At 39.4% G+C, this 26803-nt stretch overlaps 1 protein-coding gene across 1 annotated transcript in view; it reads left to right on the top strand.

Annotated features, from left to right (window-relative positions):
* The window catches only part of LOC118818095 (thrombospondin type-1 domain-containing protein 4-like), a 99719-nt gene that overhangs the window by 5025 nt on the left and 67891 nt on the right, over window positions 1-26803 (top strand). Inside the window, exons 2-7 of the mRNA XM_036585219.1 lie at window positions 140-188; window positions 1645-1714; window positions 10399-10715; window positions 11884-12271; window positions 14498-14600; window positions 22002-22138. Of these exons, the coding sequence (XP_036441112.1) occupies window positions 166-188; window positions 1645-1714; window positions 10399-10715; window positions 11884-12271; window positions 14498-14600; window positions 22002-22138 (1038 nt within the window). The 5' untranslated portion in view covers window positions 140-165. The remainder of the gene's footprint in view (window positions 1-139; window positions 189-1644; window positions 1715-10398; window positions 10716-11883; window positions 12272-14497; window positions 14601-22001; window positions 22139-26803) is intronic.

Raw genomic sequence — 26803 nt, 5'->3', positions numbered from 1 at the left:
TTGAGGACTGTAGCAGATGCTCATTCAGTGCTAAGCTAAATGCTAAATGTGGATCTGTAAACATGAGCCTTGTCTTTTGGCCTCTGTTGAACTTGATTGATGTCTGTAAATATGACACACCTGCCTTCTGTTTTTCCAGGTAGAGCCGCCCACTTTCTCTCCAGCATGAGCAGAGTCTCGAGTGTGAGGTAAGAGGCCTGATACGATGAGCTGATTTGGAAACAGTGATTTATCAGGGCTGCCTTCAGACCTACTTTGCAAAAAATGATATGTAAACAGGTGAAAATATTTTAAATGTAAAATCTAAATATCTAATATTTATCATATTTAGATGGTTGTAGGAATATTAGAACTGTAATTTAACTTATTTTTAGATTAATTTACTTGTTTTATAATATTTACTATATTGATCTCACTATGTTGGCGGATAATGTTGCTGGCTTCTAGCATATTTCTTAAAATAAGCAAAATTATTTGCTAATATAGTGAAATCATTTTACTTAATTAAATGACTTCAAATCCGTAAAATCTAGAAACAGGTTAAATAATCTTATAATAATCTTACAACAATCTCAAAATGAGAAATATTCAATGTATTTACTAGATTTAAGATAATTTCTCTTGACAAGATGAGTGTTTCTGTAAAGTCGATAATACTGTAATATGGCGTGGGCAATATGACAATATATTTATCATTATTGTAATAAATTGTATCACATATCCTCACAATATGCTTTTCGGAATATATTGTGGATATCAATAATACTTAGAGAACACTGGCCAACTGCATGTTTCACTACACAGGGAGCATAATTAGTCCTGTTTAATTGGATTTAGTGTAGCACGGCATGTTGAATAAAAATCATTGTGTTCATAAATAGGATACTATTTTTAAAATGTGGTATAACTGGTGCTTTTTGTCATTCCAACTTGTCAGAAAAACGAGATATAAATGGATCACGTTGTACGTATGTATTAACGTCAAAAACACAGGCTCAAAAATAAGGTGTGTCTCGATGTTTAGGTCTTAAATGCAAAATCATTGTTTTACTGATGAACATATGATGACGACAGTAGTTAATTCACTCACATCCTCAGAAGACACATCTTTCTCTTTGAATTCTTTTTCAATCTTCAGATTCATCTATTCGGGGAAGGGGGCTGAAACACAACCCACTCTACAAATTGTTCTTCCACATGTCACATGCAATTACACATTTCCACCAGAGAGGTCACCAAATCCCCAAAACATACATAGTGCAGCTTTAAGTAGGAGCAAAAATTGGTAAAAAATAAAAATATATGTTGATGTCGTAATGAGATTATATCAGCATATCACCCATCCCTGCTGATAGCCATGAAGCACTTCTACTTGTTGCACTCTGTGTTTGGCTGGTGCTCTAGTTTGAAATTCTCGTTACTGTACATAGCTGCACACATAGGTCACGATGTCATGCATAATTTGAACACAGCCATTGACATGGTTTATAAATATGATGAGATTAATAGGATATCTTTTTTTATAAAGTGGGTCTGAAGTTCCCCCTGTAAATCCAGCATCTTGCTGTTTGTACACAATTGCGTTCCATGTGTTGGGCTCTGGGAAAAGTCGGCTCAGTAAAGGCTGGGGTCTTTTGTTCACAGTGTCGCCATGGTTATGGCCCTGCTTTGGTCGAGCCTCACTGACTGTCAGCTCCCAGCGGACCAGAAGAAGGTAACACCAGCACCCGTATTTTTTTCCTTACTGGATTTTGCTAGGATTAGATTAGGAACCCTGAAACTGCCAACAAAAACCAGTAGATTTATGGGTGTAATACATTTTTGAAATATAATTCCAACTTACTAGAATCATTAACACTACAGTGCATTGACACAATTGTAGTTTGAACCCCTTCAACCCAAGGCTTATTATTTAGATATACATCTTAAGATTTATGATTCACTATCTAATCTTAAGACTTATGATTCAGTACTTCTGTGAAACTATGACCTTTAGAGGTTAAGGGGTTATTTCAGGGTTTAGTGGGAAGATGGGAAATTGACACGACTAGAAACACTTCATTTATTGGTCTTAAAAAGCTGTTGTCACTTAAGCACTATATTTCAGTTCGCTCTCCTGCACTAAGTATCAGAACAGGAACTAGAATTGTTTTTCGGTTTTATGGGTTTTGGTACCTACTCAAGACCCAGATAGCAAGCATATCTCGGGCTGCTGGCTTGATAAGGTCGGCATCCCGCTAACTGTTTGCCACTGCTGGTCCACCCTCGGACCACCCAGATTACTGTCCTGCATACAAGCTCTAACTAGTTCTTAATCTCCTCTAAAGGGATTTTAAATGCACACAGACTTTTATTTTAGAAAATACACTAAGACAAACATTTCAAACAACTTAGAGAAAAAAATGACTAAATAAAATTATTTTATAGACAATGTTGTTGCTGACACTGTGCTAGATTAAAATGATTTAATAAACTACTTTACAAAGTATATCTAGAAAAAAAGGAAGGAAGGAAAAAATCAGTAAATTGGACTGTGAGTGAAAAATGAGTGATGAAAAGTGGAATTTTGCCCATTACTATGCTTAACCTTGAGTGGGCTGCCCAGAAAACACTGAACAAAATGCTAGTGGGCCTCTAGCTTTGCCATTGGTGGGCCAACAGTGACCCACTATCCTCTTACTATCAGGGGACTGGTACTGACAGGACCTAATGGTACTTGAGGATACTCTCCTCAGTCTTTGGTAGCACTTGCAGCTGAAGCAAACGTCAATTTAGCAAATTTTTACTCTTCCATTCGAGGATGAAGACACCAAGCACTACTACATGACAAATTAGTTCTCCAGAGTGTGAATTAAAATGCTATGTCGATGTGGCGATTGCTATTTTTATCATTCCTACTTTGTAAAGACTCTTCTAAGATATTATAAGCTAGTTAGGAAGCTAATGCTACCGGTAGTAACATTTATGTTAGCATCCATTGTTTTGATAGTATTTTCACCCTTAATAGAAAAAAGCAGAGCTTTCTTTGATTCTATGCATGATTCTGTGTATTTGTGAGTGCAGCACAACTAGTATTAAGCTAAGCTAACTGGTAAGAAAAACAGCTAATGTGTGAAAAAGAAAAGAAAAGGAAAAAATGAAGGTTTGCTTGAGTCTGTGTAAATGTAGACATTGTGTGTGCGCACAGTATGTCTTTTCATGTCAACCTAATGTAGCCAAGAAATTTAGCTAACTAGCAAGCAAAGTGGTTTATTAGCCAAATTAGACATAGACTTGTACTACTACAGTGGCATAAAAGGCAATTCAGTTGCTGTTGTAGCTCCTAAGCAGGCAGAAAACATAGACCCAGAACCTAGAACTCATCCACAGAGTTTTGAAGCACCATATTGGAACTAAGTAGATGCTTCAGTGCGCTTAAGAACTCATCCTGCTGTCTGCTGTCACATCATTAATAAAAACAGTCCTCCAAATCCTCTGGCATCCATGAATATGCCTATGCTACCAGGTTTGACAGATGAGGTGGTTTGCTTTCTTCTTCAAACTTTCCGCATTCCATCAATCTGGTACATTTTTCTTCGTCAGCTTGTTCCTTATGTTCTCCAACACTCATTCCATCATGATGCTCAGCGTGTCTGTCGTTGAGACTTTGTTCAAGAGCTCTGCAGGAGGTTTTATTATGACCTTTTAGCAAACTCTGGGCTGTTTGGCCTTTCCTGCTCTTGAGGTTTGCCACTGTCTTGAATCCGGTACTGAACCATCTGCTGATGTTTTTCTTCTATTCTGAGTCTTCTTTGACACATCTAGGCCTACGTCTGGACATTGTTTTTGATCTCAACAGGTTTTTTCTTAAGGATTCTTCAGCCATTCATTATTGTAGTCTCCCATGGCATGTCATGTATTGTTCTTGCTTCTTCCAAATGTGCAGAATTGTGAATGGTGACCTAATATTTTAGCTGTCTCTGATTGACATATTCAGATTCTTTCCAGCTTCATGGTGGTTGATTGTTTTGGTCCTTATTTTAAGAGAGAGCAAGAACAGGATCCAGATATCAGTGCCACCTCTAGAAAGCACTATAGACCTTTTTGATAGTCTTGTACATGAAGTAATGATGCGACAGTGCACATCTGGCCATGAAACAGCAGATACTTGTAGAAGGGGCTATGATCTTTATATGATTTACCCAGTATAGAAGACCCTTGCATTAAAGCTGGTAATATGTATGTTAATTATTTGTGGCAGCCAAAATAAAAGATGCAACTTTTACTATATCTGTTGTAAACATGCATGTAAGGCAAAAACTCTTCCTATATCTGTTGTAAATAAGTCGGTAAAACAAAATTTTACTCTTCCATTCGAGGATAAAGAGACCAAGCACTACTACATGACAAGTAAGTGCTCCAGAGTGTAAATTAAAATACTATGTCGATTTGGCGATTGCTATTTTTAGAATTCCTGCTTTATAAAAAGTCCACTAAGAAGCTATAAGCTGGTTAGGAAGCTAATGACAGCGTCGCACTGTTTTGCTAGTATTTTCATCCTTGACAGAAAAAATGTGAGCTTTGTTTGATTCTACATTTGTGAGTGCAGCACAACTAGGATTAAGCTAAGCTAACCGGTAACAAAAACAACTAATTTGTAAAAAGAACAGATAAGGAACAATTGAAGGTTTGCTTTGTAGACATTTTTGTGAGTGTATTTTTTCATGTCAGCCTAATGTAGCCAAGAAGTTTGGCTAACTAGCAAGCAAAGTAGCTAATTAGCCAAATTAGACGACGTAACTCTTACTATATCTTACTAAGGCAAAATCTCTCAGTTTAACGATTTGGAAAACCGCCCTCTAATGATATATGTTAAAAGTGGGAGGATCGTCTGAAAAACTGCAGCTGCTTTAGGGTGGATTTTTGGGGAGGGGCTGTAAAATGTTCTTTTTTTCATCAGCTAATGAAGGGAGATTGCTAACATTCCTGCTTGGAAGCTAAATATCTAATTTTATACATATTTACTTGTATGTGACTACCTTTAAATCATTATTACATTAGCAAAAATTGTTTACTCAAACAGAAATTACTTTGTTTTGCTAAATGCTAAAGTTAGCAATGTGGCCACCTTGCTATCTAGTTACCTTTCCTCAGTCTGACTGCTTTTCTCTGCATGAAAGGATAATAAAAGCCTCTCTGGCGCAAGAGTGTTATCCACTATGCTAGCCAGTTTCTCTGGCTTTACCATTTGTCACATTCATCCAGGCCTTCTTCATGCTAGCTTAGGTGTATTTATTAGCCTATAGCTCAGTGGCTAGGCTAGCAGTCAGGAGTGGTTGATCACTGCAGAGATTCCCAGTGGTCGTATGATGTATGCATAATGCATGCTGGGTATTGTAGTGAAAGAACTTCAAACATTGTGGGCCACTGGCAATATCCAATATTTTTCATGTATATTATGTAGTAATTGGAACTTCATCTGGATTAGCATTATGGAGAAATATCACATTTATTTCTATAGGGTTATATATGCAGTAAAATTAATAAAATGCACATATTTTGGTTTAATAAATTAAAATGGTAATTTGAGGGTGTATGATACTGTACAATCCACAGAGGCTGAGATGTCAGTGAAAAGCCACCCAGAAGCTTTAGAAATGTAATACAAAAGAAAACAGAAAAGAAAACCAACTGACGTTTCCTGAGGTCAGCAAGTACAGGAAGACTATGTGTGAAGATACAATGCAATGATCCCTCTGATATTCAAGGATCACTTGAATATTTTGCTCCTCCAGAGTACAAAATATGAGGGCAATCAAATATTGGTCAATCTAAACATCTGTCCAACATCAATATTTTACTTTTCCACAAGTATCTGCTGATACTGTTATAGTTTCGATATTGTTGTGCATCCCTAGTAAAAACAATATAAAATTGAGAATTCTACCACACATTGAGGCTGAGCAGCTGCACTACAGTATACTGTGTAACACGACAGCGTTAAAAAAAGCTAGTTTAGGGCCGGAATGCCCCTTAATTAGCAACTCTGTTATTTCCAATGACTTTGATTGATGATGGAGCTCCAAGTGCGCATAGTTTAGTTCACTCCTGCTGTTAACTGGTGGCTAATGTTTCAGGTCAGTAAGCTTTAGGCTGTTAGTCTGTCCATTTACTGTATACATTATGGTCTTCTTGTTACTTATAGCGGATGGGGCCTGCTCTGTGTGAACACGTTCCTACTGGTAATGTGTTCGGCCTTGGTTTATCATGTTATAGAAATTTTAATTGAGTGTAAAACGAGTAAGGTAGCATGGCCCACGTTGTACCTAGTTTAACTCTGAATAGAACTCAGCGTTCCACAGTACATGCTATGGCCGTCCGAGAGCTGACACCCCCTTTGCAGTTTCGGACAAGTTTCAGGCAGCTTCAGTGTGACAGGTAATTAAGATCAGGATTCATGCTTAACCACAAAAGCTGCTGAAGGGTCCAGAGCTCAAGGGAACATGTAATCGGCCCGTGTAAGAAAGCCTTTCGGTAACCCGATCCGGGTGTAAATCTGTTCACACGCTGAGGATCAGGAAAGATACAAAGAGAATATTAGGACATATTGTCTGTAATTGGTGATTTGGCAGGTTTGGGGTTTAATGGTTAGGATTAGGGGAATAACTTGGGATGCCCTATTCACGTTTTTGTCCTATTCAATGACTAATGTCCGAGTTTAATGCCTCTAAAAGCTCCCTCACAGAAAATTATTACATAAAATGGTTATGATGCCTGATGCCTGATGCCTAAAATTTGATTTTTAAATCAATCCACAGTGCAACGGTACATGCAGGGCATTATAGGGGAAGATAGTAGCCAAAGAAAACTTATTTCAGATTTACCACTATTTTTTCATCATCAATATTATATCAATGTGCAAAAGTTAAGAGACCATTCTCAATTTATTTAAAGGGCAACTCCACCCATTTTTAAAAGCTCTAAATAATTAAATGGTTAAGATGTAAACAAAGTCATTCAGAGTGGTTTGGTGTGAAATCATCAATTTTGGAGAAACTTAAAGAATCAGAATTGTTCACAGTGGTGGTGATAGGAACCAGACATCTGAAGAATTTAATGCCTCTAAAAGCTCCCTCACATCAAAGTATTACATGAAATGGTTTTGAATGCACTGCCTGATGTCTGAGACATCATTTTACAGTAGTTTTGGGATAAAGTTTTGGTCTAAATATCTATTTGAATCCATTTATTTTAATCTATTCATGGTGGAGAGATACATAAAGGTGGAGAGATACATGAAGGCAAAATAGTCCCTGAAGAAAGCTTAATTTTTCCGCTATTTTACCATCATTAACATCACAGCTTAAACATACACAACTCAGAAGACACGAGTAGGTTCACTGGTGGTTTTGGATAGTAAATAAAATGGCTATGTTTGCATCGTAGACATTGTGACCCCTGGTTCCTATCACCACCACTGTAAAGAGTCTGTATGTTTCTCTGCAAATTAACCATTTCGCATAAAACCACTCTGAATGACTTTGTTTACACCTCAACCACTGAATTATGCAGAAATTTGAAAAACCGGTGGAATTCCACTTTCATTTTCAGCATTAGAAAATTGCATAATTATTACACAGAAGCCTCAATATCTATTTTTTTTAGTATTTAGTGAGTCACTCTTTACCTTTATTACAGCTTCCATTCTTTTCAGGAGACTCAGTTCCAGTTCCTCAAAGAATCTGCAGACACACCTCCAAAGTTCAGTCTTAGAAGCTGGTTGATCATTTTCTGTAGTAATCAAACACATTCAGTGGTGTCGAGGTCTGGACTCTGGGGTGGTCAGTCCATCGTTCAGCTTCTTTGTTTGATGTGTCCGTCTCCTTTTCTCAGTGAGGTTCTTCTTGACAGCTACACATCCTTTCAGACCCACAGCGCTGAGTTGTCTTCTCACAGTGGAAGGATGGACAGAAACACCTGTGGATGTTTTCAGATCTGAAGCAGCTTGATTTTCTCCTCTCTCTCAGAGATGAAAGCTTTAAGAGCTGTTTATCTGATGGGGGCAGTTTTGGTGGTCTAACAGGTCTTCCAGGTGGTTGTTAGGAGTCATATTTTAGTAGTTTTTTTTTAACTCCAGTTTTGAAACTTCTGTTTTTATTTAGTTTCCTTTGATTTTCTGCTTTCTAATGCAAGTGGATTGTTATTTTATATCTAATGTCCTCAGAAATGTTTTTCTGAAAAATGAATAACTTGTACTTAATGGCGGGTTTGACTGTAAATGAAAGGTGGTGGTTTGGATAAATAAATAAAATGGTTATATTTGCATCTGTAAAGAAATCTGAGATGGAAAGGTTCTCTACAATGACCCATTTCACATCAAACCACTCTGAATGACTTCGTTTACATCTCATCATCTTCTGAGAAACTGGTTTAATTCCTCCATTTCTAGAAGTTCCCAAAAGCCATTTTATCATCTGCTGATCTGCTCTGTCTGTCAGTCTCATGCTGCCAGCAGCACTGCCCAAGCCAGCGGTCCCTCAATGCATGACCCATGGCTCACCAAGTGTTCTCAGTGCCACTCTCATTCATGTCCAGAAGCACTGTCCACACTCATTTCTCTCTCTATAAATGAGTTCATTAATATTGTAATGGCCCAGAGAGCAGTGGCCGGCAGCAGCCCAACAGAGAATAAAGCTCGGACTGCAGGAATTGCTGGCATGACTTTCCCCATCTGTCCGTCATCGCCAGACGGCTATTCAGAGAGCCAACAGGCCCACCCCCCCCACCGGCTGCTTCTGTAACTCAAGCCCACTGTCATCTTCTGGGTCAGTGAAGGGTCAAACAGCTGGGCGCCCTCGGAGAGTGCCGCACTATGGCCGGAATGTCGGAAGGAGGGTCAGCGATTGGTCAGTTCACCTTTCAGTCACTGTGTCTTTTATGCTGAGTGGTTATGGCGCTTTCTTTCAGCCCCTGATCACCTCTTTACGTTGGAATGTCCAGTGCGGAATTCTTGGCCCGGCCTGTGCACCTTTCTCTCATCGTCTCCTGCTCACCGCTGAGACTTTCTCTGTCAGTCACTGCGCTCTCCGGCTCTCGTCCTCTTAACACCCAGCATGACTGCTCTCATCACTCTGCACTCCGAGGAGCAGCTTCCCGACAGCCGACTGCACTTTCTCTGCTTTATTTCACGCAGGAGGGAAAGCATCTCTAAAGCCTGACGTGAAATGAGTGTTATTCTTAGGGACAACCAGATCTGAAACATCAGTGTCACAGCTGATAAAAGAGGAGTTTTTATCAGTTTTTTACTTTTACGTAATTCAGTGGTTGAGATGTGAACAAAGTCATTCAGAGTGAAAAAAAAGTGTTTCTGCTAACTGCTTATATTCAAAACTAGCCTTATACACCGATCAGCCATAACATCAAACCACCTTCCTGTTTTGTCACTCATTGTCCATTTAATCAGCCACTGACCATATAGGTGCACTTTGTAGTTCTACAGTTACAGACTGAAGTCTGTCTGTTTCTCTGCAACTTTGTTCCCCTGTTCTTCAGTGGTCAGGACCCCCACAGAGCAGGTACTATTTGGATGGTGGATCATTCTCAGTACTGCAGTAACACTGACGTGGTGGTGTTGTGTTAGTGTGTGTTGTGCTGGTGAGAGTGGATCAGACACAGCAGTGCTGCTGGAGTTTTTAAACACCTCAGTGTCACTGCTGGACTGAGAATAGTCCACCAACCAAAAACATCCAGCCAACAGCGTCCTGTGGGCAGCGTCCTGTGACCACTGATGAAGGACTAGAGGATGACCAACAGAAACTGTGCAGCAGCAGATGAGCTATCGTCTCTGACTTCACATCTACAAGGTGGACTGACAAGGTAGGAGTGTCTAATAGAGTGGACAGTGAGTGGACACAGTGTTTAAGAACTCCAGCAGCACTGCTGTGTCTGATCCACTCAGACCAGCGCAACACACACTAACACACCACCACCACATCAGTGTTACTGCAGTACTGAGAATGATCCACCATCCAAATAGTACCTGCTCTGTGGTGGTCCTCTGGGGGTCCTGAGCATTAAAGAATAGGGTAACAAAGTATGCAGAGAAACAGATGGACTACAGTCTGTAACTGTAGAACTACAAAGTGCACCTATATGGTCAGTGAAGCTGATTAAATGGACAGTCAGCGTAGAAACAATCCCTGATCAGTGTATAATGTCTGTCTTTTGCACAGTTACATGTATCAGCAAGTTTCAAAGCTGAGAGAAAAGAGTATTTCACACATATTAGATCAATACGAGATACGAAAGTATCTCAGACATACTAAAAAGGGAGTGATTTGTGTGTTCTGCTCAAGGTTCAGTGGCTCTTTGACCTGCTCCCTTGTATAGTAGAGTAATGCACACTTTATGTGGCCGCAGGTTGCTCCTAGGTCAGAGTCCCAGTTGGCGGTTAATGATGGTGCCCCTCCAGGGTCGTGGGGCTCCTGGAGCCAATGGGGTGAATGTTCCCGCTCCTGTGGTGGGGGGGTCCAGGAGCAAACAAGGCCATGCATCCCCACCTTTAATCCTCCAGCCACAGCATATGCTCCCAGACAGGCTCCTCACACGAGGCAACAGCAACCCGGGCATGTGGTGTCAGCCTTGAGACCCTCAATGCCGCTGCATCATGGGAATACTCACCACACCATCCGCGAGCCATACAGGAAGCAGCAGAGTGACCCACGACCTGGGAGACGGTACAGCTTTTTAACATCATTCAGTTAATAAAGTTAAAGAGCACATATCCTACATTCTTCTTGTATTTTATTTTTACTGTCCTGAGGTCCATGTGTGTGGTTTTATGCAGTCATAATTTATTTTACTTGACCTTTGCCAGCCCCAGCCTGTCTTTAATCAAAATAGACAAATATCAGTTCGATACAGGGCAGCCAATCAGAACAGGCTGGAATTATGTTTAATTCTAAAATTAGTCTAAAATTTAATTCAAGCAGAATGGGTGTATAGAGAAATATGTGTGTATGTGTTGGTTTTTGTGACATCACAAAAACAGTGAATTCTAAATGAGGCTTACTTTCAAAAGTGAAGTGAGGAAAATTCACTCTTTTATTCATATGAACCCTTCGATATGGGACGTTTTTGTGACATCACAAAAATGATTTATTGTTTTTGTGATGTCAAGAACAAAGTGAAGAAAATTCACTTATTTATTTATATAAGCCCGTTGTTAGAAGACTTTTTTGGATTCAGTGTTTTTGTGACATCACAAAAATGATTCATTGGCTTTGTGATGTCAAAGAATTCTTAATGAGGCTTAGTTTCAAAAACAAAGTGAAGAAAATTCACTTATTTATTTATATAAGCCTGTTGGCAGAAGTCTTATTTGGATGCAGTGTTTTTGTGACATCACAAAATGATTCATTATTTTTGTGATGTCACAAAAACAATGAATCAATTTTGTGATGTCAAGAAAGTCTTTGTTTCAAAAACAAAGTGAGGAAAATTAACTTTTTTTTCCATATGAACCTATCGATAGGGGACATTTTTGGATTCATTGGTTTTTTGTGACATCACAAAAACGATTCATTATTTTTTGTGACATCACAAAAACAATGAATTCTAAATGAGGCGTACATTTAAAAGCAAAGTGAGGGAAATTCACTTTTTTATTCATATGAACCTTTTGATAGATGTTTTTGCAGCAATGTCCATATAATTAAGTAGACACTACAGTAATTTGTACTAAAAACTTGTAAAAATCAGTCATAAACTGTACTGAAGTCCTGTGGTAACATTACTTTAAGGACATATGTCTAGAAAACGTCTGTATAAAAGACTCTGTACTCATTCTATTATATTTTCTCATTGAAATTGAATGTAATGAATGTCATTTTTTGTGCCTTTAAGGCGAAGCCACAGTGGCCGAATCACTCCAGGGATGTATGGCTATGGGAAGATGCCGTATGTCATATCCTCACAGAGAGACATGGGCTCCCATCAGCACAGCCCCCATCAGTCTCACCCCCCGACTGATTACCGACCCCACAGCTATAGGCAGCACCAGCAGAGCCTCAGAAGTACTCACCAAAATACTCACCACAACAATCAGCAGGCAGCCTGGGTTCCTCTGCACCAGCCCAGCCCAGGCCTTCAGGCTCAGCCAGAGCAGCAGTATCCTTCTGGTACCCTGGCGTCAGGGGGTGGCCACACGTCCGCTCAAGCCAGACCCTACAACCCCCTACCAGCCTCGTCCTGCTCCGGAGAGCCCAGCCAGTACAAGATGTGCAACATGAATGTAAGAGTTGAAAGTTTTGGTGGAGGTTTTATTTTTTTGTTGCTGTTTTTTAAAAATAACTTTTTGATGCCATTTAAAGTGAAGTTAGATGATCATGAATTTATTTAAAAATAAGAAAACTTATTTAAAAAAATGCTGTCCCACATTTTCATCTCACTACCGAAACATAGTTTTCAGGTTTTAGTCTGTAGGCGGAGCCTTATTTTAGCCACACCCCTGCATTTTAGAGCAGGAAGTGAGACTGCATCCCTGTACCTCATGGCCACATGGTGAGCAGATGGATCTCATTGACAATCAGTGTGGAACAATAAGAATTATCACTACCGAAACACAAATATTACAACTTTATGTGTGTACAGCTGTGTCTGGTGCGTCTAGTGTTTTTTTAGTTCTGCTCAAAATTAGCCAGAATTGTCACTACCGAAACAGTCACTACTGAAACACTTGGCTTCTTTAGTGTTAGGATTGTTTTGGTAGAGACGACAATTGAAAGTTTAATCATTGATTTTAATAAAATAAACATAAATAAGGTATAGTCCAAGTCAGTTAAAAGAAATATGTTTTCAGCTCTGACTTTGAACCAGGTCAGTAGAATAATCCATACATTTGCACAAGGAACATTTGTCCAACCATATTCATTCATCTTAAGACAGCTGATGGTTTTTGCTATTTCCAATAGTGAAACAGTGGAGCTTTTGCTGTAGGTCATCTGCAGTTTCTGGACAGAGAGGGAATTAGAGGTGCCCTGATCATGAATTTGATGTCTGATTCAGATTTATGTCCAAATTTTATTATTTTTAAAATTATTTTTATTGTTTAAATACCCAAAGCTCTCACTGTGTGGACTAAGTGAACTCATGAAACACAGTAGTAACATTTGTTTGCTTTTTAACAGGCCAAACTTGCATTTTAAATTCATAAATTAAAAACTTATGTAATTAATTTAAATAACATGCAATCAAATAAACTGTGAGTGACTGTTTAGCACAATGAGTCATGCAAAGCTATGCTATGATATTTGGGTATCACATTAGTTAAGACATACAGTTGCAAAAGAAGATTGTCCAAAATGAAATTAATAAATTGTCTGACTGCACAAAAATATGCAGATTCCAGCCGTGCGCCCCTAGTATGAATTTAAATTGATTTAATCCTAGAAAGTGTTATGGTTGATATTGTGATGGGATGAAGATCCGCTGCTTGTTGAGGCAGAAAGGATTGCGGTATGTGTATGTGTGTGGATGTGGTGGGTGGTGACGTCTCCTCACGGCAGTCATAAAAGCAGGAATTGTCCAGAGGGAGGAATGTTACAGAGTCAGGGGTTTACACACATACACACACCTCTGCCTAACAGATTCAAGAGCATATGATATGAAAGTGCTTCTGGTCAGGAGATGATGCATTAAATTTACTCGATTCAAACATATATATGTAGCAAGTCATGTAAACAATTCATTCAGAGTGGTTTGGTGAGAACTGAGGTCAGAACTGTTCACAGTGGTGGTGATAGGGACCAGATATCCACCTCTAGAAGCTCCCTCACAGAAGGTTACAACATGATGTGGTTGTAAATACACTGCCTGATGCCTGAGACACTGTTTTATGATAGTTTTGTGAAGGTTTTGGCCTAAAATGTGTTTTTTTATATCTATTAATGGCAAATTGGTACATGCAGGATGTTCTAAAGCAAAATAGTTCCCAAAGAAAATATACATTTTCAGATTTCCCACTATTTTACCATCAGTATAACATATTAAAGCTCAGAAGTCACTCCAGGTTTGCTGGTGGTTTTGGGTCGTAAATAAAATGTCTATATTTGTGTTGTAGACTTGGTTCTGGTTCCTATCACCACCACTATGAAAGAACTCAGAATCTCTACAGTCACACCAGTCCACTCTGAATACTCTACATCTTAATGTCTAAATTCAGAAATTTTGAAAAATAAGTGGAATTCCCCTTTAATACATCACTATTTTTTCTGTATGACTACTTTCCTTACAAAAACCTCTGAAGGCTGCAAGTCATTCCTCTTGTTTATAGTGCATGGGCTTGATTTTCAATGGAGCTTTTGTTCTTAGAAAGTGCAGGAAACTCAAGATAAGTCCTATATTGGCGGAAAAGTGGACATTCTTCCAGAAAGTAACAGTGATAATGTACACAATGAAAATCCACTGTATGTCTCTAACTAGTGCTTGTATCTTTGTGTTTGTGTCCACCCATCTACAGCCTTGTCCCCCAGCCAGCAGGCATATCAGAGACGTCCAGTGTTCCTCCTATAACAGCCAGCCCTTTATGGGCCGACTCTACGAATGGGAACCTTTCAACGAAGGTGAGATTCCTGTGCTGGTTTCTTTAAAGGGCCCATATCCTACATTTTTCTGGTGTTTCGTTTTTCACCCTGATGTCCACTTAAGTGGCTTTTGTATGGGTTTATGTACTAAAACAAGCCAGAATTCATTTTTACATGACCATTTTCCTTCTTCCTATCTCTTTATCTCTTCCATTTTAATATACTGCTTTTAATTGATGCCTTTAAAACTGATATATGTAAACGATCTCTCTTCTGATTGGCTGCTGTGTATTATATAGTCCAGGCCGAAACACTCCTTATAACTTCAGCGTGAATGGGTGGAGCCACACCACTCTAGGCTGAATAGATGGCTATATGTATGCAAATGTGTGGGTTTTCGTGACATCACAAAAACAGTGAATTCAAAACGGACTGTTTTTCAAGGCTTAAGTCACTTGTATGCAAAAGTTTGGGTACATTTCTAAGTGAAGAACATTTTAATGCACAATTACTGTGTATTTGCTGAATTTTACAAATTGGGAAAAATATAAAAGCATAAAAGGTGTGCAAAAGTCATGGCACATTTTAAATTTGAATTTTTTATTTTTTCTAATATGTTAAGCTGCCATATTTAGGTTTGTACATGATGTATTAATTTACTCTCGCTTCGAAAATTAATAAAACATATAACCAGGGATGTTCAAACTTCTGCATGTGACTATGTAGGCCAGGGGTGCACAACTCCGGTCCTGGAGGGCCGGGGTCCAGCACAGTTTGGAGGTTTCCCTGCTCAAACAAACCCACTTAACCTGGCAGTTAACAGATAAGTGTAATCAGATGTGTTGGAGCAGGTAAATCACCAAACTGTGCTGAACACCAGCCCTCCAGGACCGGAGTTGTGCACCCCTGGTATAGGCCATATTAATAGGGGAGTGAATGGAATGTTTTCACACTACATCAAACTGTTTTATTTCAGAAAAGAAAGGAAATCAATAATATGGGCCTTTTAAATTTATCATCTTGGCAGTTTTGTTATGAGAGGCAATGTATGAACTGACGTATATGATGTTCATAGGGCTTTGATAGATTTCATACCTTGTTAAGCACCATAGATTCTGTGTTGGGGTCGCCAAGCAACAGTAGGGTCACAATATTACAGGGCATCTATGTTTGGATGGTAATGAAGATAGCATCCATCTGTCAAAATGCCTTTCAGTGTAAAGAGTGCTGGAGGCGTGAAAAATGTGACTCTAATTTAAGCACATTAGGTTTGTCACACTGTAGCGTCGGCCTTTAATCCCTCGGTTTCAGTCTTGCCCAGATATAAATGTTGCTTTTGACAGTCCGGTGTTCTGTCATGTCAGTGCATACTTCAGTTTACGAGTGCGTGGCTGTGTTCTGGCACCGTTTCTGCTTTACCTAACATGAGTACAAGCTCATCTAACAATGTAGAACTTGTTGGTTGAACAGGATCCAATATCGTGTATGCAAGTGTGTGTATGAGTGCTATGTTGTCTGAGGGTGGGAAAGTTGTTCCTAAGCAGCAGCACAGTTTAATTTAGAGGGTAATTCTGTTGATTTTTTTAAAATTGATGCCTCATTCAATCGTTAAGATGTAAACACAGTCATTCAGAGTGGTTTGATGTGAAATGGTTTACTGTAGAGAAACAGAGACTGTTTCTTTACAGTGGTGGTGATAGGAACCAGGGGTCACCATGTCTACAACACAAATACAGCCATTTTATTTTTCATGGAAAATCATGAAAATTAGTAAGCAAAATAGTGAAAAAGTTTCCTTTGGGGATTAATTTGCCATGCATCTACCTCTCTACCATAAATGGATTTTAAAAAGCCAGTGCCTTCTCAGAACTATTGTAAAACAGTCTCAGGTTTTATTCAACATATTCATAACCATTTTATGTAATAACGTTCTGTTAAAAGAAAACCTTGTATCACCAAAATGAGAACTTTACAGGAGAAGGAAAAAACCTACTTTACTTTTAATGTAAGTCAATGGAACCAGACTTTTTTCCAAGTCATTTTGGGCCGTTTCTTTTGGTCCATTCATCATGAAATTTACACACAATGTAAAAAGCGACAGGCATTTTCAAATTATGTCAACAACTGAAAAACGTCAAAAATGGAGATATGAGGTTTTCTTCCGACAACAGCGATATACAATCTCCATGAGTCCAGTACAACACTGATGCTAAACCTATCACCTGCAGACATGTCCACTACCGGGGAGATTATTAGTTTGATCATCCCTCAGAAGATCAGTATCGGTAAATCTGATGTTAATAACTGGCTCATCACATTGGTTTATCAGTCTACTCAGGCTCTAGCAGGAACATCAGTGTTTGTAAAGAATTGAGGTCCTCCTTAGAATTAGTCCAACAGGCATATTTGTTACATGCCGTGTGCTGATTTTATTATTATCACTGTTATTATTATTAATATATTTATTTAGGGGGTAAGTACTCTAAAAGTATTCTCCCTGAATGTAAAAGCTAGCTGTATTCTGAATGCTACTTTTGCAAATTGTGAATGAATACAGATACTTAATTTCTGTATTTTTGAATACATATTCCCAATACTTGTATTTCGTTACATCCCAGCCCTGATTATAATTTGCTACTACTAAACACAACTTTAACATGAACATGCTGCCAAGGCCATGTTGTTATAGGGACATGACCGAAAAGGCGGAGATAGCCGGTGCGGTGATGAGGCTTTTTCGCTAACAGGTCTAATTACTCTAGCTGATGGTAGCTGGGTCCAGAAACAGGGAAATATTATACTGTATTGTATATTATATTCTCTGACAAAGCTACATTTTTCACACATCATTCACTGAGGAGAAAATACCTTGTGTAGTTCTCACAAGCATCCAACGGTGTACTGGTTAGCACTAGCTCATTAGCTCCTCTGAAGATGTCCTCATGAGCAACCAGCGGTGTGCTAGTAAGAATTAGCTCATTAGCTCCTCTGAAGATGTCCTCATGAGCAACCAGTGGTGTGCTAGTAAGAATTAGCTCATTAGCTCCTCTGAAGATGTCCTCATGAGCAACCAGCGGTGTGCTAGTAAGAATTAGCTCATTAGCTCCTTTGAAGCAGTCCTAATGAGCATCCAGCGGTGTACTGGTTAGCGGTAGCTCATTAGCCCCACTGAAGAGGCAGACAACACAAAAACGCACCGATTTCCCTCAACTATTTCGGATAATAAAACATGTTTTACAAGACTTTACAAAGTCCAGTGCTATAATCTATAAAGTCAGCCTACAGCCCTGTGCTTATTTTGTCTTTTTTCTCTTTTTATTGTTGAATTTTACTTCTCTCACTTTGATGGATTGTCAAATAGCAAAATTTGTCATCTGCACAGCCCTAGTTTCACACCATCTATAGTTGGTTTAAGCACCTTCTTCTCCTTTGTTTTGGTCACATATGGTACAGTGGGGAAAACCTTGTTGATAAATCTCTTACAGTAATGCCACAGTAGCTAGGCTGGAATGTTATAGTAGCTAGCTAGCAACATTAAGGTTGGTTAACTGGCTGCTTGTGCATAATGTTTATACATAAAAACCTCAGTTACACCACAATTAAACACTTTTCCTATATAGCTTTAGGCTGGGAAGGACAGAGCACTTTGACAGTGTCTTAACTGGTTTTAAGTTATTGTAATCATAACTGTAGAGTCATTAGCATTGATTGGCACTAATGGATCTCTGATCTGCTATAACTGTTCCCTGGTCACGGTTTGATTGATGCTGTCTGTCTGAAGGTTTTATGAGACCGCACGTAAGATTGGAATATTGTCCAGGTGTTTGGTTTTAAATTCCTTGCATGTTGCTGTTTGACCTGGAATCATGCCTGTGATTTGCTCACAGCAGAAACAGAGGTTTTATTTGTTGTTTTCCCAGCAAGCGTAACAGTCAAATTGTGAGGCTTTAAGTCAAGTCAAGTCAAATTTATTTATATAGCGCCTTTTACAACAGATGTTGTCACAAAGCAGCTTTGCGGAGAATCCGGGACAGTGGCAAGGAAAAACTCCCTCAACAGGAGGAAGAAACATTGAGAGGAACCAGACTCAAAAGGGGAACCCATCCTCCTCTGGTCGACACCGGATAACAGCACAGACACAAAACAGTATAAGTGTATACAGTTTTACACTTCTGTACAGTGCGCTGGCCGCAGCAGATCCCCCTGGGATGTGATTGAGTGGTTTTTTGGGGGGGATGGGGGGGGGGCAGATTGTTAGTTCAGCACCAACATTCCCAGATTACCATAAGACTCTCTGTCCCAGATCTGCGCCTTTTTCTAACAGGAAAACTAATTAACCAAAGGCTCGACTAAACAGGCAAGTTTTTAGCCTAGACTTAAAGATGGAGGCTGTGTCTGAGTCCCGAACACAGACTGGTAGGCTGTTCCAAAGCTGGGGGGCTTTGTATGAAAAGGCTCCTCCCCCTGACGTAACTTTATTAATTCTAGGTACTAATAATGAGCTGCACCTTGTGGTCTAAGTGGGCGTGTCGGTTGATAGTAGGAAATAAGGTCACTGAGGTACTGAGGATCAAGGCCATTCAAAGCTTTATACGCCAGTAGAAGAATTTTGTACTCAATGCGGAATTTAACTGGCAACCAATGTAAGGTACACAAAATTGGGCTAATGTGGTCAAATTTCCTGGTTTTGGTGAGAACTCTGGCTGCAGCGTTCTGGACTAACTGAAGCTTGTTAAGGTTTTGGCTGGAACAACCAGAAAGCAGAGCGTTACAGTAATCTAACCTGGACGTGATAAAGCATGAACTATTATTAAGTTCAATTTTGTCCTCTGGTTTATCTGAAATATACAATTGTGTATCATTGGCGTAGCAGTGATGCCATGTTTTCTAATGATGGTACCTAGTGGTAGCATATATAACGTAAATAATATGGGTCCTAAGACAGAGCCCTGTGGAACACCATACTTTACTCTTGTGAGAGCTGATGATTCACCATTTACATTAACAAACTCATAGCGATCACTAAGGTAAGATTTGAACCACGAAAGAGCTTTACCTGTCACTCCTACTAGTTTCTCAAGCCTGTCTAATAGAATGGAATGGTCTACTGTATCAAAAGCTGCACTAAGATGGAGTAAAACCAGTAAGGATATGTTTCCTTTGTCAGCGGATAATAAAAGATCATTTACAATTTTCACTAACGGTGTTTCGGTACTATGGTGAGGCCTGAAGCCAGACTAAAATTTTTCATATATATCACTCCTCTGCAGATGGGAACATAACTGTTTTGCCACGGCTTTCTCTAAAATTGTTGATAAAAAGGGAAGATTTGAAATAGGTCTATAGTTTGATAACTCCAGAGGGATCAAGATTAGGTTTCTTAATTAGGGGTTTAATTACAGACGGATAGCTAATTAAGGATCTGGAAGGTTTTCAGCAAAGCTATTGGGTGTAGACGATGTTATAGTACGTTTAACACTATAGCGTGTGGATGAACATATATTACGACTAAAACTGATTTCATATGAGATTAAGTAGTGATCTGACACTGCTGTGGTCTGAGGAAGGATGGCCAAATGCTATAGCTAAGGTCAATATTAAGTCTAGAGTGTGGTTACAGTAATGAGTAGGCCCCATAATATTTTGAGTGAAGCCAAAACAGTCTAAAATAGATACAAATGCCTTACTTAGCGGATCCTGTGGTTTGTCTGTGTGGATATTAAAATCTCCAACAATTATTACTTTATTTGAGATTGTTATTAAACTAGATAACAGGTCAGTAAATTCCTGTAAAAACTCAGAGTAAGGCCCCGGTGGCCTGTAGACTATGATGAGCGAAAATGAGCTCTCATTTGTTCCTCGATTGCTAACATTGAGAAACTGAATTTCAAAGGAAGAGAAACTACGGTCTGCTTTCTGGTTTAGTCCTAAAGTATTGGTGTAAATGGTTGCTATGCCTCCACCTTTTAGGGTGGCTTCATTTAAAGCTAAGTACTCCTCAGGTCTAATCCACGTCTCTGTTAGACACAGAGCATCAAAGTCGTGATCAGTAATAATTTCATTTACAGCAACGGCTTTAGGTGTGAGAAATCTTATGTTAAGCAGTCCTAGTTTTAGACCAAAGGTGCGGTCATTGCAGAGTGGTACAACTGGTCTGATATTAATCAAGTTACTAGAGCAAACATTTCGAGGCTTTGTTTTATTCAGGGAACAGACACAGTCTCAATTGGGAGAAACCTATGAGCATTTGTATTTATAGAATAAGTATTTTTATCAGCACTTGCCTTGTTTACAGTATAAGTGCTAGTAATCGTCTTATTTTCAGTACTAACACTAGCATTTAGCGTTTCTATTTTTGGCGCTACTTACGTGGCCTTCGCTGTGTAGTCAGTGGATGGCCCTCTTGATGTTCCTAGAGAGGACAACAGATCCGAGATGACTAGGGTGGAGGCCATCCCTGCGGTAGAGCGCTGGCTGTTCCCAAAACGAGGCCCAGAGGCCTGAGACGTAGGCGAGGGCGTAGGCGGTGAACCGAGGGTGGCGAAACGGTTGCAGGAGGTGAATATCGGCTGGGGCGGCGGTGAGGGTCTGCGAGGCCCTCTGCGGCGCTGGCGTTCCCAGGGTCCATGTGGGGCTGGTGTGAGAATGGCGTCTACTGACGTTCAGAAAGACGAGGCTGGAGCAACCACCGAGGGGGAAACTTCCCGGGCAGCTTCGAGCATCGACTTCCGCCGAAGGAGCTCGTCCTGCTTCCTCAGGAGGGCGGTGATCTGCCGGTCCAGCCGGGCCAACTCTGAGCTCAGTGCCTGGAGAGCTCGTTCTTGGGGGGACGCCATCGTGGATGGGCTGAGGAAGTATCTGTGAGAGAGACAGAGAAAGAGAGAGGGAGAAAAACAAAATAAGAGGGAGAGGCGTGAGGGGGTTAGCGGCCTGCTAACTGCAGAATTTTCAAGTAATTTTCAAGTAAAGTTTGGACGCTGCTCGATCTGAAGTTCTAAGGTATGCTGCTCTCTGTCGCTCGCAGGTTTTTAGTAGTTGATCTCAAATTAGAAACCCTAAATTGTGCTTCATGGTATTTTAGTTCATTCATAGCAAAAGGCTCTAGTGATACCTGCCTTAGTTCTTGTCATTCTTTACCTGGTGTCTTTGCTGCCCTCCTATGGCGGCCTCTATGAACACCCATGATCCAGCACATTGGATTTAAAGTTTAAAGCGACAGTTTAGCCAAAACATTAAATGTGCACAAGAAAGTGTAGTCCATCATCCAAGACCTGCTTGGTGTCTGATGTTTGCTTATATGGTTTCTGACACTTCTTGAAGCATGAAATTTGCTCATATTTTGTGTATTTTATAGAAAACAGAACAGACAAGCAGTAACCGATCCTGTTCTACTGTTTGTACTGTACTTTAGTGATTTTGTGCAACTTTAATTCTTCACAGTTCCTGGAGACCAGCTGTGTGAGCTCAACTGTCGGGCGATCGGATACCGTTTTTACGTCCGTCAGTCGGACCGGGTCATCGACGGGACTCCATGTGGACAGAACGATACGTCCATCTGTGTAGCCGGGAAGTGTCAGGTAGGAGCTGGCTGTCACTGACCTGTGACTTTTGCTTTCGTGGATGTCAGTGATGTCATCAAGATGCTCCTCATCAGCTAAACATTAGATGCTGCTCACTGTATTGCATTAATGTTTGATTGAGAACCAAGAAGGAAAAGTCAAAACTTCTACATTTCTGTGTAACTAAATGTCTGAGATGCAAACAGAGTCGTTCAGAGTGGTTTGATGTGAAAGGCTCCGTTCTGAAGGAACTTATCAACTCAGATTTCTTTACAGTGGTGGTGATAGGAACCAGGTGGTGTGATGTCTACAACACAGAAATAGCCTTTTTATTTGCTATCCAAAACCACCAGTTAACCTACATGTGTCTTCTGACAGTGTATGCATAACCATATCATGTAATAACGTTCTGTGATGGAGCTTTTAGAGGCATTAAACTACTGAGACGCCTGGTTCCTATCACCACCACTGTGAACAATTCTGACCTGGTTCTGGTTCCCTTGCATATCATAAGTTTCCCCATATTGGTGCATCTCACTTCAAGCAATTATGAATGATTTTCTTTACATCTCAACCATTTAATTATGCAGAACTTTTGACAAATTGGTGGAATTCTCTTGTAACTATAGAATGGCTAGGCCAATATAGTCGAACTGCTGAAACTGTGTCTAATATCAATAACAGCTGCTTTTTCTGTAAATAAAAACACACTCAGAGCTCATCTAATCTGATCAGACAGAGAACAGACATCCTTATCCAAGACTGTATGACCACACTAATACATATTGTCAGTTTTCCAGACCCAGATTGATCATAAACCTTGACTAATTAGGAATTTATGGGGTTTCCCAGACAAGGATTATTCCTGCAGGGAAGAGTCTTGTGTAGTCCAGAACTAGGCTTAATCCCTGTCTGGGAAATTGACCCTTAATGTCGAAGCTCCATTGCAGCTTAGTCCAAGACTAGGCGTAGTTCATGTCTGATAAACTGACCCATAGGGCCGGTTTCCTGGACACAGATTAAGCCTAGTCCCGGACTAAATTGTAATGTCAATGGTAAAGTAACACTGAAAAGCCATTTTAGTTGAGGATTAAATTTAGATTGTTTAGTCGACTTCTTGGTCAACTGGTCATCTGGTCAACACAAATTGTCTTCTTACTCTTTATTAGAGTCTAATTTTTATTGGGCAAGTACTTTTTCCACTACTCTGCACAAAATTTGGGTTCTCCAGAAACGTTCTATTAGGATTGCAACCTGAACAGATGTATATGTCATCTACTTCCTTTATTTCAGAAACTTCAGATTCTTACTGTTTATGATATGAGTATTTTTTTTCAAATAGGTATTTTTATTTATTAATAAAAAAAATCAGGGGTTCATTCATATTCAACTTGTCAATCTTTAGATCTTCATCCTCTTAAATTTCTCACTTGTAGAGGTCAAATGGTAATAAAAATTAGCGGGCACTTAAATATATAATAGGCTTTCCCATTAGGCAAAAATTATTCTTCTTTAAAATATTACAAAAGACATTTAATATCCATACTGCAGTTGCTTTTCCCTTGTAGTCTAGTGTCCATGTTTTATTTGTTTCAGTTATTCATATATATATGTATATATATATGTAATATATATATATATATATATATATATATATATATTACTATGGATCAGGAGTTAATATGGGTGCTGCTGATTTTACGTATGTACGCATGGATGCCCTTGTACACATGCACAGCACACACATGCTTATACATGATGTTTATTTTGTATCATTATTATGTTTTGTGTATTATTGAATATACAAATTTAGGTTTTTTGCCTCTCTCTGCACTGTATATTATGTTATTTTTGTTTATTTGTGTGTATTTTAAATCATGCAAAACATAAACTAAATTAAGCCTAATCTGGGTCCAGCTAACCAGCCCATGTAGTTTAGTCTGAAACATGGCTTCTGCTTGTGAAGTGCAGTAACATAAGCAGTCAGCAGATGGCGGTAGAGTACAGCAAGGAATTTCAGGCAGTTCATGAGGCCAACAAAACATTCTTTGCTGGATCTTACAGAAGTTTTTCCGCTTTATATATTTCATCATCTGTTTGGTGTGCTCTCAGTTCATGTGAATCTCCTTTAAAGCTTGTGGGCTGGATTTCCAGACCCAGATTGAGGCCTGAACTAAATCTGACTTGTGTTGCAGTTTAGTCCAAGACTAAACCTAATCCGTATCCTCAGCGTTACAAGTCAACAATATTTTCTTTGAACGTTTCTGAGTAGTTCTGCTCGTAGAATGCATTACCTTTTCCAAGAACATGTCAAATTGTTCCAGGCCCGAGAGACGCATGCACACAGGTGTGGCGTGTTAGTTTTGCCAGACTTCCCTCCCATTTTGCTGTGCAAGCTTTTTTTCTTCTGTTTTGTTTTGCTTCCCTGCACTTTCTTTTCCTGTAGCTGAGATCCATCCTGAACCTTGAACTTCTGCTTATTAAGATTTAATCAAGATAAGTGCTACTGGAGCTCATGCTAGCCTGACGTGGTTTCCTTTCTTAATACCACCAAAACATGAAGAACACAGGTTCCCTTGTACATTAGACGGCCTGTTTTACACTGTAGCTGACTGAGGGAAGACATGGTGAGAAGAAGCACACATCAAGTACAAGGTGTCCCAAACACCCCCAGGGCCAGCTAGTATCTCAGAACAGCTCCTTAGTCACTGTTTCCCATAGTTATGGAGCGGCGGGGTTTGAATTGAGAGGGTGGCTTGGGGTCCCAGACTGGCCATAAGAGCATAGGTATCCCCCATAAGAGAGATAAACTTGAACTTAGGGGCATTCTGTGCCATTTCCTTAAATAAATTTGAATTTTTTAACAAAATGAATGCCCTCACATGAGGCGACCATCTTCTTTTTCAGGTTTTCATTGTAGTGAAGATTACATAATATGAATTTACACTGATTTTGATCTTTAATGACACAGTGAGTGTGTTTACATGCACTCAATACTCCGATCATAATCAGATTTCTGCAGCTATCTGATTATTCAAATGTAAACAGCACACTCTGATTTCTTACATCGGGGTAAGGTCTAGAAATCCGATTAAGAAATCTAATAAAGAGAGCTGGATTTAGCTCAGTAATCAGATTTCTCAGTGCATGTGAACTCTTACTCTGATTTCTTTGTCTGAATCATGTAGACCTGGAGTTTCCCCATTATCTGATTACACAAGTGTATGTAAACTCATTAATTGGATTACTGACAAAATCTGATTTCTTGCAGTTATCAGATTATTAAGTGCATGTAAACACACAAATTGATTTGGTATAGTTCTGGCAAGGAAGTTTGTCTGGAGCCCTATATGTTGTGAAAACAGGGTTCATCAGTATATTTGTGGCAAAGTTGCCAGATTCATTATAGAAAATCTCATGGTCAGACCTCCCATCAGGAGACCCCTCGCAACATGGCCTCTGTCACAAACCCTGTGTACCTCTGCACTACCCCTTTGGTAATTTTCTTGATCCAATGCATGCAATTCAGTTAAGACTCAATTGATAAGAAACATTTTATCATCAGTACTAATACTGAAATTAAAAATTCAGACAGCCAGTGATATCAGCCGCTGTAATGGTTTTAGTTAAAACCTTTTTCTACAGTAGCCATAAAGCCCCTGTTCTGGACATACTTCAGTTGATGCAGTATTTTGACTGAAATATGTGTGATATAAAGGGGTCGCTAAAACATGAATAAAGAATAGTTTGGCTTTTTAAGGTACATGGTTGCACAAAATTAAACAGAAAACAAACTAACTGATCATCTGAAAAATGGAATGGGTAATATATGGTATTCATTTGTTATTATTTGTAAAAGTGTTTTTATTGTGTTTAAATTATATTTATTTATGCAGTTGTAAATGATTGTTTAATATGAAGAAAGCTGCAGTTGTGCTGCTGTTTTATCTCAATAAGGCCTTTCATTGCTCACTAGCAGCTCAACACAGAGTTACAGCCTTTCACACACAGGCAACAGTGTCCTAATAGCAATCTGATAACAGGGTTATGAAGAAAATATTTTATTTGATTATACGAATTAAACATATTCGAGTTGATTTCCATTCAGCTGCTAAAGGACCTGCAAAAAGAGGCAATGCAGTGCTTTACAGACCCAATTTTTAGTTGTCAGTTATGATTGCTAGTTATGATTATGGTTGTTAGTTCTCAAGTTTTTTAAACTTAAATAAACAGCAGAAACTCTAACATGCTGCCTTGAATGGATAATTGCTTTAAAATTCCAGTCTCAATAATTTATTCCCACCATAACAACAGATGATTCTTTAATGCTGCTGAAATTTCAGAAATGTGTGCAGAGACCTCTGGGCTGTGGCTGCTGTGGAATTCAGTGCGTTGGAGCTCGCTGGTGGTCAACATCGTAAATTACACCACCAGACAGGCCAACGCGTGCAGCTGGCAGCGTTACCATAGCATTGAAAAAAGGTCTGCTGTTAAAGCTTGGACATTGTTGTTGGGCAGAGCCACTGAGCTCTGCTGATTTACTGAGCGGACCTGAATGATTGATGTAGTGTCTGCTTTTGTTTGTGTTTTTGTATTGTTTATTATTTATGCACATGAGGCTGTGCAATATAATGTTTTTCAATCATCACTGCAATGTTGGCCTTTGCAATCCTGATCTTGCAG

This window comes from Colossoma macropomum, unplaced genomic scaffold (genome assembly GCF_904425465.1).
Source record: "Colossoma macropomum unplaced genomic scaffold, Colossoma_macropomum, whole genome shotgun sequence".
Lineage (NCBI taxonomy): Eukaryota > Metazoa > Chordata > Actinopteri > Characiformes > Serrasalmidae > Colossoma > Colossoma macropomum.
Note: the sequence above shows the minus strand (reverse complement) of the source record. Positions and strands in the feature narration are given on the sequence as shown.